This window comes from Scyliorhinus torazame, chromosome 28 (genome assembly GCF_047496885.1).
Source record: "Scyliorhinus torazame isolate Kashiwa2021f chromosome 28, sScyTor2.1, whole genome shotgun sequence".
Lineage (NCBI taxonomy): Eukaryota > Metazoa > Chordata > Chondrichthyes > Carcharhiniformes > Scyliorhinidae > Scyliorhinus > Scyliorhinus torazame.
The window spans coordinates 41,966,920-41,986,017 of record NC_092734.1 but is presented as its reverse complement, the minus strand read 5'-3'; the positions used below and the strand labels follow the sequence as shown (position 1 = coordinate 41,986,017).

Genomic DNA, 19,098 nt, shown 5'->3' with positions numbered 1-19,098 from the left:
ACAGGATTGTCCTCGTCAATACCACTCCACACCCGACAGCATTGTCCTCGTCAATACCACACCCGACAGGATTGTCCTCGTCAATACCACTCCACACCCGACAGCATTGTCCTCGTCAATACCACACCCGACAGCATTGTCCTCGTCAATGCCACACCCGACAGCATTGTCCTCGTCAATACCACACCCGACAGGATTGTCCTCGTCAATCCCACTCCACCCCCGACAGCATTGTCCTCGTCAATACCACACCCGACAGCATTGTCCTCGTCAATGCCACACCCGACAGCATTGTCCTCGTCAATGCCACACCCGACAGCATTGTCCTCGTCAATACCACACCCGACAGGATTGTCCTCGTCAATCCCACTCCACACCCGACAGCATTGTCCTCGTCAATCCCACTCCACCCCCGACAGCATTGTCCTCGTCAATCCCACCCCCAACAGCATTGTCCTCGTCAATCCCACACCCGACAGCGTTGTCCTCGTCAATCCCACTCCACACCCGACAGCGTTGTCCTCGTCAATCCCACACCCGACAGCATTGTCCTCGTCAATCCCACTCCACACCCGACAGCATTGTCCTCGTCAATCCCACTCCACCCCCGACAGCATTGTCCTCGTCAATCCCACACCCGACAGCATTGTCCTCGTCAATCCCACACCCGACAGCGTTGTCCTCGTCAATCCCACTCCACACCCGACAGCATTGTCCTCGTCAATGCCACACCCGACAGGATTGTCCTCGTCAATCCCACTCCACACCCGACAGCATCATCCTCGTCAATCCCACACCCGACAGCGTTGTCCTCGTCAATCCCACCCCCGACATCATCCTCGTCAATACCACACCCGACAGCATTGTCCTCGTCAATCCCACTCCACCCCCGACAGCATCATCCTCGTCAATCCCACTCCCGACAGCATTGTCCTCGTCAATCCCACTCCATACCCGACAGCATTGTCCTCGTCAATCCCACACCCGACAGCGTTGTCCTCGTCAATCCCACTCCACACCCGACAGCATTGACCTCGTCAATCCCACTCCACCCCCGACAGCATTTTCCTCGTCAATCCCACCCACGACAGCATTGTCCTCGTCAATCCCACCCCCGACAGCATTGTCCTCGTCAATCCCACTCCACCCCCGACAGCAATGTCCTCGTCAATCCCACCCCCGACATCATTGTCCTCGTCAATCCCACTCCACCCCCGACAGCAATGTCCTCGTCAATCCCACCCCCGACATCATTGTCCTCGTCAATCCCACCCCCGACAGCATTGTCCTCGTCAATCCCACTCCACCCCCGACAGCATTGTCCTCGTCAATCCCACTCCACCCCCGACAGCATTGTCCTCGTCAATCCCACTCCACCCCCGACAGCATTTTCCTCGTCAATCCCACTCCACCCCCGACAGCATTTTCCTCGTCAATCCCACTCCACACCCGACAGCGTTGTCCTCGTCAATCCCACCCCCGACAGCATTGTCCTCGTCAATCCCACCCCCGACAGCATTGTCCTCGTCAATCCCACTCCACCCCCGACAGCATTGTCCTCGTCAATCCCACTCCACCCCCGACAGCATTTTCCTCGTCAATCCCACTCCACCCCCGACAGCATTTTCCTCGTCAATCCCACCCCCAACATCATTGTCCTCGTCAATCCCACACCCGACAGCATTGTCCTCGTCAATCCCACTCCACCCCCGACAGCATTTTCCTCATCAATCCCACCCCCGACAGCGTTGTCCTCGTCAATACCACTCCACCCCCGACAGCATTGTCCTCGTCAGTACCACACTCGACAGGATTGTCCTCGTCAATCCCACTCCACCCCCGACAGCATTTTCCTCGTCAATCCCACCCCCGACAGCGTTGTCCTCGTCAATCCCACTCCACACCCAACAGCATTGTCCTCGTCAATCCCACACCCGACAGCGTTGTCCTCGTCAATCCCACTCCACCCCCGACAGCATTGTCCTCGTCAATCCCACCCCCGACAGCATTGTCCTCGTCAATCCCACCCCCGACAGCATTGTCCTCGTCAATCCCACCCCCGACAGCATTGTCCTCGTCAATCCCACTCGACCCCCGACAGCATTGTCCTCATCAATGCCACACCCGACAGCATTGTCCTCGTCAATACCACCCCCGACAGCATTGACCTCGTCAATCCCACCCCCGACAGCGTTGTCCTCGTCAATCCCACTCCACCCCCGACAGCATTGTCCTCGTCAATCCCACCCCCGACAGCATTGTCCTCGTCAATCCCACCCCCGACAGCATTGTCCTCGTCAATCCCACCCCCGACAGCATTGTCCTCGTCAATCCCACTCGACCCCCGACAGCATTGTCCTCGTCAATGCCACACCCGACAGCATTGTCCTCGTCAATCCCACCCCGACAGCATTGTCCTCGTCAATCCCACCCCCGACAGCATTGTCCTCGTCAATCCCACTCCACACCCGACAGCATTGTCCTCGTCAATCCCACCCCCGACAGCGTTGTCCTCGTCAATCCCACCCCCAACATCATTGTCCTCGTCAATCCCACTCCACACCCAACAGCATTGTCCTCGTCAATCCCACACCCGACAGCATTGTCCTCGTCAATCCCACTCCACACCCGACAGCGTTGTCCTCGTCAATACCACACCCGACAGGATTGTCCTCGTCAATCCCACTCCACCCCCAACAGCATTTTCCTCGTCAATCCCACCCCCGACAGCGTTGTCCTCGTCAATCCCACCCCCAACATCATTGTCCTCGTCAATCCCACTCCACACCCAACAGCATTGTCCTCGTCAATCCCACACCCGACAGCGTTGTCCTCGTCAATCCCACTCCACCCCCTACAGCATTGTCCTCGTCAATCCCACCCCCGACAGCATTGTCCTCGTCAATCCCACCCCCGACAGCATTGTCCTCGTCAATCCCACCCCCGACAGCATTGTCCTCGTCAATCCCACTCGACCCCCGACAGCATTGTCCTCGTCAATGCCACACCCGACAGCATTGTCCTCGTCAATACCACACCCGACAGCATTGTCCTCGTCAATCCCACCCCCGACAGCATTGTCCTCGTCAATCCCACTCCACACCCGACAGCATTGTCTTCGTCAATCCCACCCCCGACAGCGTTGTCCTCGTCAATCCCACCCCCGACATCATCCTCGTCAATCCCACCCCCGACAGCATTGTCCTCGTCAATCCCACACCCGACAGCGTTGTCCTCGTCAATCCCACCCCCGACATCATCCTCGTCAACACCACACCCGACAGCATTGTCCTCGTCAATCCCACTCCACCCCCGACAGCATCATCCTCGTCAATCCCACTCCACACTCGACAGCATTGTCCTCGTCAATCCCACTCCACCCCCGACAGCAATGTCCTCGTCAATACCACACCCGACAGCATTGTCCTCGTCAATCCCACTCCACCCCCGACAGCATCATCCTCGTCAATCCCACTCCACACTCGACAGCATTGTCCTCGTCAATCCCACTCCACACCCGACAGCATTGTCCTCGTCAATCCCACCCCCGACATCATTGTCCTCGTCAATCCCACACCCGACAGCATTGTCCTCGTGAATCCCACTCCACCCCCGACAGCGTTGTCCTCGTCAATCCCACCCCCGACAGCATTGTCCTCGTCAATCCCACCCCCGACAACATTGTCCTCGTGAATCCCACTCCACCCCCGACAGCATTGTCCTCGTCAATCCCACACCCGACAGCATTGTCCTCGTCAATCTCACCCCCGACATCATTGTCCTCGTCAATCCCACACCCGACAGCGTTGTCCTCGTCAATCCCACCCCCGACAGCATTGTCCTCGTCAATCCCACACCCGACAGCATTGTCCTCGTCAATCCCACTCCACACCCGACAGCATTGTCCTCGTCAATCCCACCCCCGACCGCATTGTCCTCGTCAATCCCACCCCCGACAGCATTGTCCTCGTCAATCCCACACCTGACAGCATTGTCCTCGTCAATCCCACCCCCGACCGCATTGTCCTCGTCAATCCCACCGCCGACAGCATTGTCCTCGTTAATCCCACACCCGACAGCATTGTCCTCGTCAATCCCACTCCACACCCGACAGCATTGTCCTCGTCAATCCCACCCCCGACCGCATTGTCCTCGTCAATCCCACCCCCGACAGCATTGTCCTCGTCAATCCCACCCCCGACAGCGTTGTCCTCGTCAATCCCACCCCCGACAACATTGTCCTCGTCAATCCCACCCCCGACAGCATTGTCCTCGTCAATCCCACACCCGACAGCGTTGTCCTCGTCAATCCCACCCCCGACAGCATTGTCCTCGTCAATCCCACCCCCGACAGCATTGTCCTCGTCAATCCCACCCCCGACAGCATTGTCCTCGTCAATCCCACTCCATACCCGACAGCATTGTCCTCGTCAATCCCACACCCGACAGCATTGTCCTCGTCAATCCCACACCCGACAGCGTTGTCCTCGTCAATCCCACACCCGACAGCGTTGACCTCGTCAATCCCACCCCCGACATCATTGTCCTCGTCAATCCCACTCCACACCCGACAGCATTGTCCTCGTCAATCCCACCCCCGACTGCTTCCCTTTTTGGTTTCCAATTGGTTCCGCTCTTCCATTTCCTGTTTTTCATAGAAATCATAGAATCCCGACAATACACAAAGAGCCCATTCGACCCCTCGAGTCTGCACCGACCCCTGAAAAAGCATTCCACTCAAGCCCACTTCCGCCCTATTCCTATAACCCCTTAACTTAACCTACACTAAGGGCAATTTAGCATTGCCGATGCACCTAACCTGCACACCTTTGGACTGTGGGAGGAAACCGGAGAACCCGGAGGAAACCCACGCAGACACTGGGAGAACGTGCAGAATCCGCACAGACAGTGACCCGAGACTTGGATGACTTTTGTCATCCAGGGAGCTCCGCACATGTTTGCCTTTCCAATCTCTTTCATGTGAATATACATTGTCTGTGCCTGAACAATCTGATCTTTGAAGTCAGCCCCGCTTTGCCTTTACTTCCAATGCAATGCCCTTTCCTCCCACAGTCCAAAGACGTGCAGGTTAGATGGCGTTACAGGGATAGGGCGGGAGAGTGAGCCTAGGTAGAGTGCTTTTTCGGAGGGTCAGTGTAGACTTGATGGGCCTAATGGCCTCCTTCAGCACTGTAGGGATTCTATGGGGCTGGCCTTTTAGTACAGTGCATCGTTATGTATTAAAGTTTTAGGAGTTTCTTGGATCTTGCAACAGAATTCTATTTTTCTCTTGCCTAATAAATTCACGTTTCCATCAACAGAGCCTTGGACTTTGCTTAGGTGCAAAACTACATCTTTTGGGAGCTGATAAATGTGTTTGGGGTCCATCATACTGGTGTAAGAACTTGGAGACTGCAAATCAATGCAATGTGAGTAACTGCCATGACCAGCATTGGAAACATTGCTGTACTGGTTTGTCGATGAACGGCTGCCATCTCCGGGCAAACCCTTGAATTGATCCTCTCAAAGCGAATTTAATTTTCTCCAGACTGAGAAACCCTGTCATATCGCTGAACCACACTCCTGACTTCTGGAGCTCCGAGTCCTCCATCCCAGCAAAATCCGTCTCCGGGCCACCAGGGAGGAGAAGGCCAGAACATCGGCTCCCGGATACCCCAAATATTGCCAGTTCTGGACTCGGAGTTACCCTTCCTTCGAGGACCTCTGTCATACCGTCCACAAATCCCTGCCAGAATCCCCTCAATTTCAGACATGCCCAAAACATATGTACATGGTTCTCCGGGCTACCCCCACACCACCCACACCTATCCTCCACCTCCTCAAAGAACCTGCTCATCCGGACTACCGTCATGTGGGCCATCTTGAACTGGATCAAGGTAAGTCTGGCACACGATGAGGATGAATTGACTCTCTTCAGGGCTTTTTCCCACAGCTCGAATTGTATCTCCCCATCCAGCTCCTCTTCCCACTTCCTCTTCACCTCCCTGATAGGGGCCCCTTCCCACTCCATCAACTCCTTGTATATCTCCGAGACCCTCCCCTCTCCAATCTCTGTTTGACATCACCTTATCTTGTAACACCCTCGGGGGGAGGCGAGGGAAGCCAGGCACCTGCCTCCGGACAAAATCACGTACCTGGAGGTACCGAAACCCGGTCCCGCCGGCAACTCAAACATCTCCTCTAATGTATCCAAGGCAGGAAACCCTCCTGAATGAATAGGTCCCCAATTCTCTCAATCCCTGCTACCTTATAGCTCCCATCCAGTCCCTGGTCAAACCGTCGATTGTTACAAATCGGTGACCGCACTGACTCCAGTCTCATGTGTTGCCTTACATTGCCCCCACACCCTAAGGGCTGCCACCACCACAGGGCTCGTTGAGTACTGAGCCGGCGAGCACGGCAGGTGCGCCGTCAGTAAGGCCTCCAGACTCGTACCCTTATAGGATGCTGCTTCCACTCGCTCCCACACCGACCCCTCCCCACGACTCACGTCCTGAGCATCGATATGTTGGCAGCCCAGTAATAGTTAATAAAGCTCCGCGACCCCGTTCCAGGAGTGCCTTCTTTACTCTCGGAGTTTTACCAACCCACACAAAGCCCGATATCGCCACGTTCATTTTCCTGAAAAAGTCTTTGGGATATCAATCAGAAGACATTGAAAAAAGAGCAGTCTCGGAATGACTGTCACCTTCACCGCCTGGACCCTCCCTGCCAGCGGGAGCATGTCCCATCTGCGCAAGTCCCTTTTCATTTTATCCACTTCTTTGTCCAGATTTAACTTTTGAGGCTGCCCCCAATCCTTAGCCACTTGAATCCCCAGATATCTAAAACTCCTCTCAACCACTCTGAACGGCAACTCCCTCGGTCTCCTTTCCTGCCCCCGTGCCTGGATCTCAAACATCTCGCTCTTTCCCATATTTAACTTGTAACCTGAAAGTCGGCCAAATTCTCCTCGTATCTCCATGATTTCGGCCATCTGACTCCTCCTCCTCCTCCTCCTCCTCTTTCCCCCCCCCCTCCCCGGGGTCTATGACATAGAGCAACAAATCGTCTGCATATAGAGAGACTCTGCTCCCTCCACACCCCCTCCCCCCTTACTATCCCCTGCCAGTCATTTGATGATCTAAGGGCGATTGATGCCTGTGATAGCGTTGGGGAGAGTACTCACAGCTCCTTGGACTCGTTAAAAGCCTTCACCAGGAGCGGCCCCAGTAACCCAGAGGACATTTTATAAAATTCCCCTGGGAATCCGTCAGGTCCCGGGGCTTGACCCGATTGCATCGCCCCCCCAGTCCATCTATCACCTCCCCAAGCCCAATCGGGCCCCCCAGGGCCTCCACCAGCTCCTCATTTACCTTCGGGAACTCTAACCTCCCCAGGAATTGATTCATGCCCACCTCCCCATCCGGGGGTTCCGACTCGTATAGCTGGCTATAAAATTCACGAACACGTCATTAACCGCCCCCGGGTCTATCACTACCTTCCCTCTCATATCCTTTATTTTCCCTAATTCTCTCACTGCCTCCTTCCTCAGCTGATGTGCTATCATCTTGCTAGCTTTCTCCCCATATTCATACAGTGCCCCTTTTGCCCTCCTCAGCTGTCCCGCCACCTTCCCTGTGGAAAGGAGCCCAAATTCCATTTGGAGTCTCTGACGCTCCCTCAGGAGCTCCTCATTCGGAGACTCTGCATACCTCCTGTCCACCTGGAAGATTTCTCCTACCAATCTGTCCAGCTCCGCCCACTCGGGTTTCTCCCTATGGGCTCGAATCAAAATAAATTCCCCTCTGATAACCACCTTCAATGTCTCCCAAACCACTCCCACCGCGGCCTCTCCCATATCGTTGTTTTTTATGTACCCCCGGATGGCCTCCCTCACTCGCTCACAGATCTTATCATCCACTAGCAGCCCGGCATCTAATCTCCACTGTGGGCACTGAGACTTTCCTGTGCTTGCCCGTAAATCTACCCAATGTGGCACATGGTCTGACACCACAATTGCTGAGTACTCCGTGACCTCCACCCCCACTAACAGTGTTTTATCCAGTGCAAAGAAATCTATCCTGCGGTATTCCTTGTGGATATGGGAGTAAAATGAATATTCCCTGCTCCTTGGCCTCCCAAATCTCTGCGGATCCACCCCTCCCATGCGCTCATGAACCCCCACAATTCCTTCCACTGCCATTTCCTCCAGCTTCCCACTGACCATAATAAATCTTACCCCCCCCCCCCCCCGGTTTGCCCCAATCCTCCCCACCTCAAATGCCACCCTCTTGTTAATCAGGATGGCCACCCCCCTTGTTTTAAAGCCCAGTCCCGAATTGAATACCTGTCCGACCCATCCCTTCTTCAATCTGAATTGGTCTCCCAGCTTCGTGTGTCTTCTGTAGCATGGCCACATCCACTTTTAACAGTCTCAGGTGTGCGAATACACAGGCCCTTTTGACCAGCCCATTCAGTCCTCGAATGTTCCACGTAACCAGTCTGGTCGGGGTGGGGGGCTCTCACCCCCACCCCTGTCAATCAGCCATGACCTTTCCTAGACCAGCCCTGAGCCCATGCCCCACACCTCCCTTGGTCCGTCCCTCGTTAGCTCCCGCCCTCTGCTCTCGATCTCCAATCCTCCGAAAGTCCCTTACTCGCCAGCAGTCATCGTCCCCTCTTAACATAAGTTCTCAACACAATAACATCAAACACAGAAAGCAAACAAACAATCCCCCATGGCCCACCCCCCCTCCCTTAACAGAATCCTATCTATCCCATCACCTTCAAACAGAGCCAAAACAATAGAAAAGATATCAAACCGGTTAGGAGAAGGTTATGCCATGCAGAAACTCAACCATCTTTTTTCCAACAGAAGTAAAAAAACATCGGAACTCCAAACCCTTTTCACTGCAATTCGGCATGTACAACAACAAATCAAATCAATCAGAAAAAACCCTTCTCCTCCCGAAAGTCGCAACTTAAATTACAGAATTGAAAGGTTGAGACTTTTCCAGACAGAGAAAGAACCGCACAAAACTCTAACGGCCTGGGGAACGAACCTTCCCCATCACCTTCTCCAGCATCTTCCCCACATGACGCACCGGCATCTGATCCCTCCTTTCCCTCTGGCAGACCGACGATCCGGATATTCTGCCTGCGATTCTCCAGGTCTTCCACCTTCTCCAACAGCCGCTCCTGCAGAATGCCAATTTCCATTGCCATCGCTGTGGACTCCTCCTCTCATTCTGCCGCCTGCTCCTGCAGCCTTTGAATCTCCTGTCCCTGAGTCTTCACTTTCTCCCCCACCCGGTCGACCACCCCTTAATCGAGGCTACCGCCTGGATCAGGTCCTCAGCACAGTCCTTACAATGCCGGGCGAACTTCCCATGAAAGTATTCGACCAACTGGTCCATCGTCCATTGGGCACACGCGGCCGAACTTTGCCTCGTTGTCACTGAACCCGCTGCTTTCTCAGTTTTGTTTCCATCCATCTTTTGATTTCTTCTTTTCCGACTATTTTTTCGGCGCAGTTCCGTAAATTGGGGGTCGCCTCCTTCTCCTCTCACTTTTATCAATTTATGTTGAGAAATTCCTGCGAAAATCCATCTTAAAAGCCGTTAAAAGACCACTGGAGGCGAGAGCTGCTAAATTAGCGACCGTTCACTCCATGCCCACCACCGGAAGTCGGAATATTGCTGCACTGTTAGACTTGATTTTGAAACATTGATATCGAACGTGCCGAGTGAGAGATTGGCGAGCGACTCCGAAGTTTCCCATTCTAATCCTGGACGTCTATTGAGTTAAGTGATGTTGCACACTCCCTTGTATGGACTTGCATGTGAGCGAGTATGTTCTTCAGCCCCCAAGGGGCTGGTTTAGCACAGGGCTAAATCGCTGGCTTTGAAAGCAGACCAAGGCAGGCCAGCAGCACGGTTCAATTCCCGTACCAGCCTCCCCGAACAGGCGCCGGAATGTGGCGACTAGGGACTTTTCACAGTAACTTCATTGAAGCCGACATGTGACAATAAACGATTTTCATTTCATTTCATTTTGCTGCTGAAACCACAGGTCACAGCCTCCAGCCAAGGGAAACTACGTTGGACATTCAAAACTCTGCTCCTGTGTCTTTTTAAAAATATATATATTTATTAAAGTTTTTTAACAACACAATTTTTCTCCCTTACAAACAATAACCCCCCCCCCTCCCCCTGGTAACAAAATAACAAATCGCACTGAGCAAGATATATACATGGCAAAATGGTATATTTACATAGCTTTATACACTGGCTCTCGCCTGCACGTGCCAGTTTCCCCAATCCTTCATGTTATCTCTTGCTCATCCACCCCCCCCCCCAAGCAATCCCCCCCCCCCACCCCCCAAGGTTGCTGCTGCTGCTGACCGACCTTCCTCTAACGCTCCGCGAGATAGTCTAGGAACGGTTGCCACCGCCTGTACAACCCCTGTGCAGACCCTCTCAAGGCGAACTTAATCCTCTCCAGCTTTATGAACCCAGCCATGTTGTTTATCCAGGCCTCCAGGCTGGGGGGGCTTCGCCTCCTTCCACATTAGCAAGATCCTTCGCCGGGCTACTAGGGACGCAAAGGCCAGAATGCCGGCCTCTTTCGCCTCCTGCACTCCCGGCTCGTCCACTACTCCAAATATTGCTAGCCCCCAGCTTGGCTTGACCCGGACTTTCACCACCTGAGATATTGCTCCCGCCACTCCTCTCCAGAACCCCTCCAGTGCCGGGCATGACCAAAACACATGGACATGGTTCGCCGGGCTCCCTGAGCACCTTCCACATCTGCCCTCTACCCCAAAGAACCTACTCAACCTCGCCCCCGTCAAGTGAGCTCTGTGAACCACCTTAAATTGTATTAGGCTGAGCCTGGCACACGAGGAGGAGGAATTAACCCTACCTAGGGCATCAACCCACAGACTTTCCTCGATCTCCTCCCCCAGCTCCTCCTCCCATTTACCCTTCAACTCTTCTACCAGCGCTTCCCCCTCTTTCAACTCCTGGTGTATTGCCGACATCTTGCCCTCCCCGACCCACATACCCAAGATCACCCTATCTTGAATTTCTTGTACCGGGAGCAACGGGAATTCCCTCACCTGTCGCCTCACAAACGCCCTCACCTGCATCTATCTAAAAGCATTCCCCGGGGGTATCTCAAACTTCTCCTCCAGTGCCCCTAGGCTCGCAAACGTCCCGTCAATGAACAGGTCCCCCATTCTTCTAATCCCCGCCCGATGCCAGCTCTGGAACCCCCCGTCCATCTTCCCCGGGACAAACCGGTGGTTGCCCCTGATCGGGGACCACACCGAGGCTCCCATTGTACCCCTGTGCCGTCTCCACTGGCCCCAGATCCTTAGCATTGCCGCCACCACCGGGCTCGTGGTGTACCTTGTCGGCGAGAGCGGCAGCGGTGCCGTCACCAACGCCCCCAGGCTCGTTCCTTTACAGGACGCCATCTCCATCCTCTTCCATGCCGCCCCCTCTCCCTCCATCACCCACTTGCGGATCATCATCACATTTGCTGGCCAGTAATAGCTCCCTAGGTTTGGCAGCGCCAACCCTCCTTGGTCCCTACTTCGTTCCAGGAACCCTCTCCTTACCCTCGGGGTCCTATTCGCCCACACAAACCCCATTATACTCCTACCTACTCTCTTGAAAAAGGCCTTGGTGATCACAATGGGAAGGCACTGAAACACAAACCGAAACCTCGGGAGGACCACCATTTTGACCGACTGCGCTCTACCCGTCAGCGAGAGCGGTAACATGTCCCATCTTTTGAAGTCCTCCTCCATTTGCTCCACCAACCTCGTCAGATTCAGTTTATGTAGGGCCCCCCAACTCCTGGCTATCTGGATCCCCAAATACCGAAAACTCCCCGCCGCCCTCCTCCGCGGTAGGCCCCCTATGCCTCTTTCTTGGTCCCCTGCCTGTAATACAAAGAGCTCACTCTTCCCTACATTGAGCTTATAGCCCGAAAACTCTCCAAACTCCCTTAGAGTCTGCATGACCTCCACCATCCCCTCCATTGGATCCGCCACGTACAACAACAGGTCATCCGCATATAGCGACACACGATGCTCTTCTCCCCCTCGGACCACCCCCTTCCATTTATTAGACTCCCTCAATGACATGGCCAAGGGTTCGATCGCCAATGCAAACAACAGGGGGGACGGGGGGACGGGGGGCACCCCTGCCTCGTTCCTCGGTACAGCCGAAAGTACTCCGACCTCTGCCGGTTCGTCACTACACTCGCCACCGGGGCTCTGTAAAGGAGCTTAACCCAACTGATAAACCCTCCCCCGAACCTACGCAGCACCTCCCAGAGGTACTCCCGCTCTACTCGGTCAAAGGCCTTCTCCGCGTCCATAGCTGCCACTATCTCCGCCTCTCCCTCCTCCGATGGCATCATTATCACGTTTATGAGCCGCCGCACATTAGTGTTTAATTGCCTGCCCTTTATGAATCCCGTCTGGTCCTCGTGGATCACCCCCGGGACACAGTCCTCAATCCTCGTGGCCAGCACTTTTGCCAACAACTTTGCATCCACGTTGAGGAGCGAGATCGGCCTGTACGATCCACATTGCAGTGGGTCCTTGTCCCGCTTTAGGATCAAAGAAATTGTCGCTTCCGACATTGTCGGGGGCAGGGCCCCCATCTCTCTTGCCTCATTAAAGGTCCTCACTAGTAGCGGGGCCAACAGGTCTACGTACTTTCTGTAGCAATCCACCGGGACCTGTCCGGCCCCGGGGCCTTCCCCGCCTGCATACTCCCCAAACCCTTGCTCAGCTCCTCCAACCCAATTGGTGCCCCCAAACCAGCCACCTCTTGCTCCTCCACCCTCGGGAATCTCAGTTGGTCTAGGAATCATCTCATCTCCTCTTCCCCCGCTGGGGGCTGGGATCTGTACAGCTCTTCATAGAAGGCCTTGAATACCTCGTTTATTTTCATCGCACTCCGAACCGTGGCTCCCCTTCCATCTTTGATTTCCCTCGCTGCCATCCTCTTACGGAGCTGGTGTGCCAGCACCGACTAACCTTTTCCCCATACTCGTAGGTCGCCCCCTGCGCTTTCCTCCACTGTGCCTTCGCCTTCCCAGTGGTCAACAGGTCAAACTCCGTCTGGAGCCGTCATCTTTCCCCAAGTAATCCCTCCTCCGGGGCCTCTGCGTATCTCCTGTCCACTCTCGAAATCTCCCCCACTAACCTCCCCCTTTCCATACCCTCTGTCTTCTCCCTATGAGCCCTAATGGAAATTAGCTCTCCCCTGATCACCGCCTTCAACGCCTCCCATACCATCTGCTCCTGTGTCTTAACTTGCACCCTGTTTCCCCCCATTACCCCGGACTCACTGATGAAACAACTTAGTGATTTTAAAATTCTCATCCACGTTTCAAATTCCTCAGCATGGAATGCCCCACCAATCCCTCGAATATCCCCCAGACCAACAGCCCTCCAAGATATCCTCAAAATTTGACTTCTTGTCTATTTCCAAGTGTAACACTTCCACCATAGGACCATACGATTTAGGAGCAGAATTGGGCCATTCGGCCCATCGTGTCTGCTCCACCATTCAATCATGGCTGATATGTTTCTCATCCCCATTCTCCTGCCTTCTCCCCATAACCTCTGATCCCCTTATATTTTTTATAAATTTTAGAGTACCCAATTCATTTTTTCCAATTAAGGGGCAATTTAGCGTGGCCAATCCACCTACCCTGCACATCTTTGGGTTGTGGGGGCGAAACCCACACAAACACGGAGAATGTGCAAACTCCACACGGACAGTGACCCAGAGCCGGGATCGTACCTGGGACCTCGGCGCCGTGAGGCAACTGTGCTAACCACTGCACCACCGTGCTGCCCTCCTGATCCCCTTATTGATCAAGAACCTGTCTTATCTCTACCTTAAAGACACTCAGTGATTTGGCCTCCACAGCCTTCTGCGGCAAAGAGTTCCACAGATTCACCGCCCTCTGGCTGAAGAAATTCTTCCGCATCTCAGTTTTAAAGGTTCGCCCCAAGTGGCAAGGTGGCTCAGTGGTTAGCACTGCTGCCTCACGGCGCTGAGGACCCGGGTTCAATCCTGGTCCTGAGTCACTGTCCTTGTGGAGTATGCACATTCTCCCTGTGTCTGTGTGGGTCTCACCCCCACAGCCCAAAGATTGCAGGGTAGGTGGATCGGCTACGCTAAATAGTCCCTTAATTGGGCCTAAATGTTTTTGGTCCTGAAAGTTCCCATTACCCTGGAAGGCAAAGTATCTGAATGACTTGAGCAACAAGTGATGCTAGCTGTTTCACACTGATTCAAAGCCGGTTCAAAAACAGCTTCTCCCCCGCTGTTACCACACTCCTGAATAACCCTCTTATGGACTGAACTGATCTCTCCACGCATCTTCTCTACTGAGTAGTACTACACTCCGTATGCTTCACCCGATGTCTGTGGCTATGTATTTACATTGTGCATTTATATATGTACTATGTTTTTTCATGTATGGAATGATCTATCTGGACTATATACTTTTCACTGTGCCTCGGTACACGTGACAATAAACCCAAATCCCAGTACCAACACAAGTGGTATTCACCCCGAGCAGGATGTTGCTGTCAAGCCAAAAGTACATTCTGCCAATCACGCAAATGAGCTTATATCAATTTCAGTGCCTGTGTGATGCCAGGAATGTGGCATACACGTTCCAAACACTGGCAGATTGTATCAAACTGCATGACCCAGCTGCTGTTTATAATGGGCAAGGTCCAGACAGTACCCAATCAAGCCGTGCTTGCAAAACTCAAAACAGCGTTAAATGTGATTCCACAATTGGACAACATCTGCTAAAAATTACGCTGACAACCAAAATCAGATTATCAGTCAGGCTTGCAGTGTGGCGCATTTACAGTACTGGAAGCTACATATATTAATACACAGACAGAAAGAATATCTACACACATTGCGCCTGTTTCAGTGAATCAACAGAAATACATCTACACTTAACAGCCCAAGCCTGGATGATGTCGATACAGCCAGATACACATTGGTTCAGTATCTGAGGAGGTGTGAATGGTACTGAACATTATGCAGCTATCAGTGACCATCCCCACTCGTGACTCTGATGGATGGAAGGTCATTGGTGAAGCAATTGAAAGATGGTTGGGCCTCAGACAGGACCCTGAGGAGCTCCTGCCTGGGACTGGCCTCCAACCACGATGACCATCTCCCATTGCGCTGGGTATGGCTACATTTCCACCGATTCCCATTGACTTGTGTTTTGCTCAGGCTCCTTGATGTGGCACTCAGTCCGATGCTGCCTTGGTGTCAAGGACAGTCGCTCTCCCCTTTTGTCCATGTTTGGTGCGTTGGTGAACAAGTTATTGTGTAAGTGCAACTCATTCAGGCTTGGTCAACATTTTCACGTGGGCACCACATTTCCTTCCTTTGTTACTCAAGGGCTGATGAGCAAATTTCAGAAAGAAAAGCTCGGTGCTCTCTCTCACACCCTCACTGACTGTGGGTGGCGGCCTCTACATTGGTGGGTGGGGGAGAGACTGAGTAAGTAAGGCTCTCACATTCGCACACCTGCCAATACCCTTGTGCCACTTTCACACCTGCCCAGGCTCTCGTGCCCGTTAGCACCTGCAGATGCCCATGTAGCACTCGCGCCCGCCCACGCTCGCGAAATCATTAATAAATTTCTATATCATCTAAATCATTAATATATATTGTGAATAGCTGGGGCCCCAGCACCGATCCCTGCGGTACCCCACTCGTTACTGCCTGCCAATTTGAAAAAAAAAAGTTGATTCCTACACTTTGTTTCCTCTCTGCCAACCAGTTTTTTATCCATCTCAATACACTTCCCCCAATCCCATGAGCTTTAATTTTACACAATAATCTCTTATGTGGGACTTAAGCTCCCCCTCATCAACTTTACTAGTTACATCCTCGAAGAATTCCAGTAGATTTGTCAAGCACGATTTCCCCTTCATAAATCCCTGCTGACTCTGTCTGACCCTGTCACTGTTTTCTAAGTGCTCTGTATAAAATCTTTGATAATGGAGTCTAGAATTTTCCCACTACCGACACCAGGCTGACTGATCCAGAATTCCCTGTTTTCTCTCACTTTTGAAGTAGTAGAGTTACATTAGCCACCCTCCAATCTGCAGGAACTGTTGCGAGTCTATAGAATCCCAGAAGATGACCACCAATGCATCCAGTATTTCCAGAGGCGCCTCCTGAAGCACTCCGGGATGGAGATGCTCAGGCCCTGGGGATTTATCCGCCTTCAATCACATCAGTTTTCCCAGCACCATTTATCTACTAATGTTGATCTCCCTCAGTTCCTCCCTCTCACTGAACCTTGCGTTCCCCAACATTTCTGGTATCCGATTTGTGTCCTCATTTGTGAAGACAGAACCAAAGTATGTATTTAGTTATTCAGCCATTTCTTTGTCCCCCTGTTATACACGCCCCTGTTTCTGACTGTAAGGGACCTACTGGTGTTCACCAGTCGTTTTCTCTTCAGGTACCTATAGAAACTTTTACAGTCAGTTTTTATGTTCCCTGTAAGCTTACTCTCGTACTCTATTTTCCCCTTTTAAAATTTAGACTGCCCAATTCATTTTTTCCAATTAAGGGGCAACTTAGCGTGGCCAATCCACCTACCCTGCACATCTCTGGGCTGTGGGGGTGAGACCCACGCAAACACGGGGAAAATGTGCAAACTCCACACAAACAATGACCCAGAGCCGGCATCGAACCTGGGACCACGGTGCCGCGAGGCAGCAGTGCTAACCACTGCGCCACCGTGCTGCCCTATTTTCCCCTTCATCAATCCTTTAGTCCTTCTCTGAATTCTAAACTGCTCCTAATCCTCAGACCTGTTGTTTTCTTGGCCAATTTGTATGCTTCTTCCTTGGATCGAATATTGTCTTTAATTTCCCTTGTAAGCCATGGGTTGGCTAGCTTTCCCGTTTTACGTCTGTGCCAGACAGGAATAAACAATTATTGCAGTTCCTCCATACGCTCCTTGAATGTTTGCCATTGTCTATCCACTGGCATTCCTTTACGTAACGTTCCCCAATCGATCAAAGCCAACTCATGCCTCATATCATCGTAGTTCCCTTTATTAAGATTCAGGACCTTGGTCTCAGAATCAACTACTTCACTCGCCATCTATTTTTAATATAAATTTAGAGTACACAATTTTTTTTTTTTCCAATTAAGGGCCAATCCACCTACCCTGCACATCTTTGGGTTGTGGGGGTGAAACCCACGCAGACACGGAGAGAATGTGCAAACTTGTCACCTTGATTTTAAAATTCTATCATGTTATGGTCGCTCGTCCCCAAGGGGTCTCGCACAACCAGATTGGCAATGATTCTGTTCTCATTACACAGTACCCAGTCTAAGGTGGCCTGCTCTCTAGTTCGTTCCTCCACATGTCGGTCCAGAAAACCATCCTGTATACACTCCAGGAATTTATCCTCTACAGTATTGTGGCTAATTTGATTTGTTCAATCTATATGCAGATTAAAATCACCCATAATTACAGATGTTCCTTTATCGCCTGCATCTGTAATTTCCTGTTTAATGGCATTACTAACATCACTGCAGTTTGGGGGTCTATGACACCCACTAATGTTTTTTGCCCCTTGGTGTCTCTCAGCTCTACCCAGGCAGGTTCTACATTGTCAGAACTGATACCCATTCTCACTTCAGTATTCATTTCCTCTTTAACCAGCAGTGCAAATCCATCGCTTTTTCCTTTTCGTCTGTCCTTCCTAAATACTGAAAACCCTGGGACATTCAGTCCCCATCCCTCGTCTCCCTGCAGCCATGTCTCCGTAATTCCGACTGTATCATACCCGTTTACGTCTATTTGCACGATTAGCTTTATTGCAAATGCACAAAGCCTTTAGGTTTGCCTTTTTAACATTCCTTGTTTCCCTCCCAATATTTTTCACTGTGGACTGTTTGAATCTTGCCCCTGATTTTTCTGACCATCACTTTTCTTATTCCCCTTTCTGCCTTTTGTTTCTGTCCTTGTTTCCCCCTCATCTAACTCCTTGCAAAGGTTCCCATACCCCTACCATTTTAGTTTAAACCCTCCCCAGCCACTCTAGCAAATACTCCCCCTCGGACATCAGTCCCGCTCCTCCCCAGGTGTAGTTTGTAGCAGGCTATTCTGCCAGCTCACCTCCCCATCACACCATCTCTTCAGCTACATGTTCGTCAGATAAATCCTGCTATTTCTACTGTGACAAGCATGTCCAATATCAGTGTGTTGATACCTGTCGCAACCACAAATACCTCCATACAATGCCGCTTGGTTCTCATGTGAACAGATTCAGCTGCTGTAGTCTCTAAGGAAAGACCGCTTAGGCAGCATACAGGTCGACCCCTACTCCAATTTCAGTACCTTCAGATACCGAGACGACAGTACGTCTGAGTCAGTGCTGCCGCTGGATCAGTTTGTTTATTGTCACACGTACCGAGGCACAGTGAAAAGTATTTTTCTGCGAGCAGCTCAAAACGGATCATTTTGTGCATGAAAATAAGAGAAAATAAAAAGAAAATACATAATAGGGCATCGCTGATCGTGCGATTTCTAATAACATCTCCTTTCCCAACAGGCAGTTGAACATTGCAAACGCCACATCTGGAACTGAAAGACATCGACCTCTGGATGAAGGCAATAATAGTTTTCAAACGCAAATCCTTTTTCTTTCTGTCAAATATTTTTCTGTTTTGTTAGCTTGTGGAAAAGCCTGCTACATTAGACCGGGAAATATCTGTTGTAACAATCCTTTCAAGTCTTGTACCTGAAACAACACACTAATTAGCATCTAACTGCCCTGTGGTGATTCAATAGATTTGTAAACGCTATCTAACTTTAAGTCCCACTTGTGGTGAATTGTGGTTCGAGCTACACTCTGTGGGACTGCTGACTATGCTGCAGTGGAGGTGATTGAGTATCAAGGTGAGTCCTGACCATGAGCTTTGTACATTGGAAGGAAACTGCAGCAGTGCAATAATTGTTTTCCAAGTTTGAGAATTAATGTATACTTTTTTTTGC

At 51.8% G+C, this 19,098-nt stretch overlaps 1 protein-coding gene across 4 annotated transcripts in view; it reads left to right on the top strand.

The window, feature by feature from the left end:
- psap (prosaposin) overlaps positions 1–18,849 on the top strand; it is an 89,959-nt gene extending 71,110 nt beyond the window's left edge. For 3 of the 4 annotated variants that reach the window (XM_072491885.1, XM_072491882.1, XM_072491881.1), the window contains 2 exons: positions 5,322–5,429; positions 18,656–18,849. In XM_072491885.1, the coding sequence (XP_072347986.1) occupies positions 5,322–5,429; positions 18,656–18,691 (144 nt within the window). In that variant the 3' untranslated portion in view covers positions 18,692–18,849. The remainder of the gene's footprint in view (positions 1–5,321; positions 5,430–18,655) is intronic. The other variant, XM_072491883.1, reaches the window with a different exon arrangement.
- Positions 18,850–19,098: the final 249 nt, after the last annotated feature.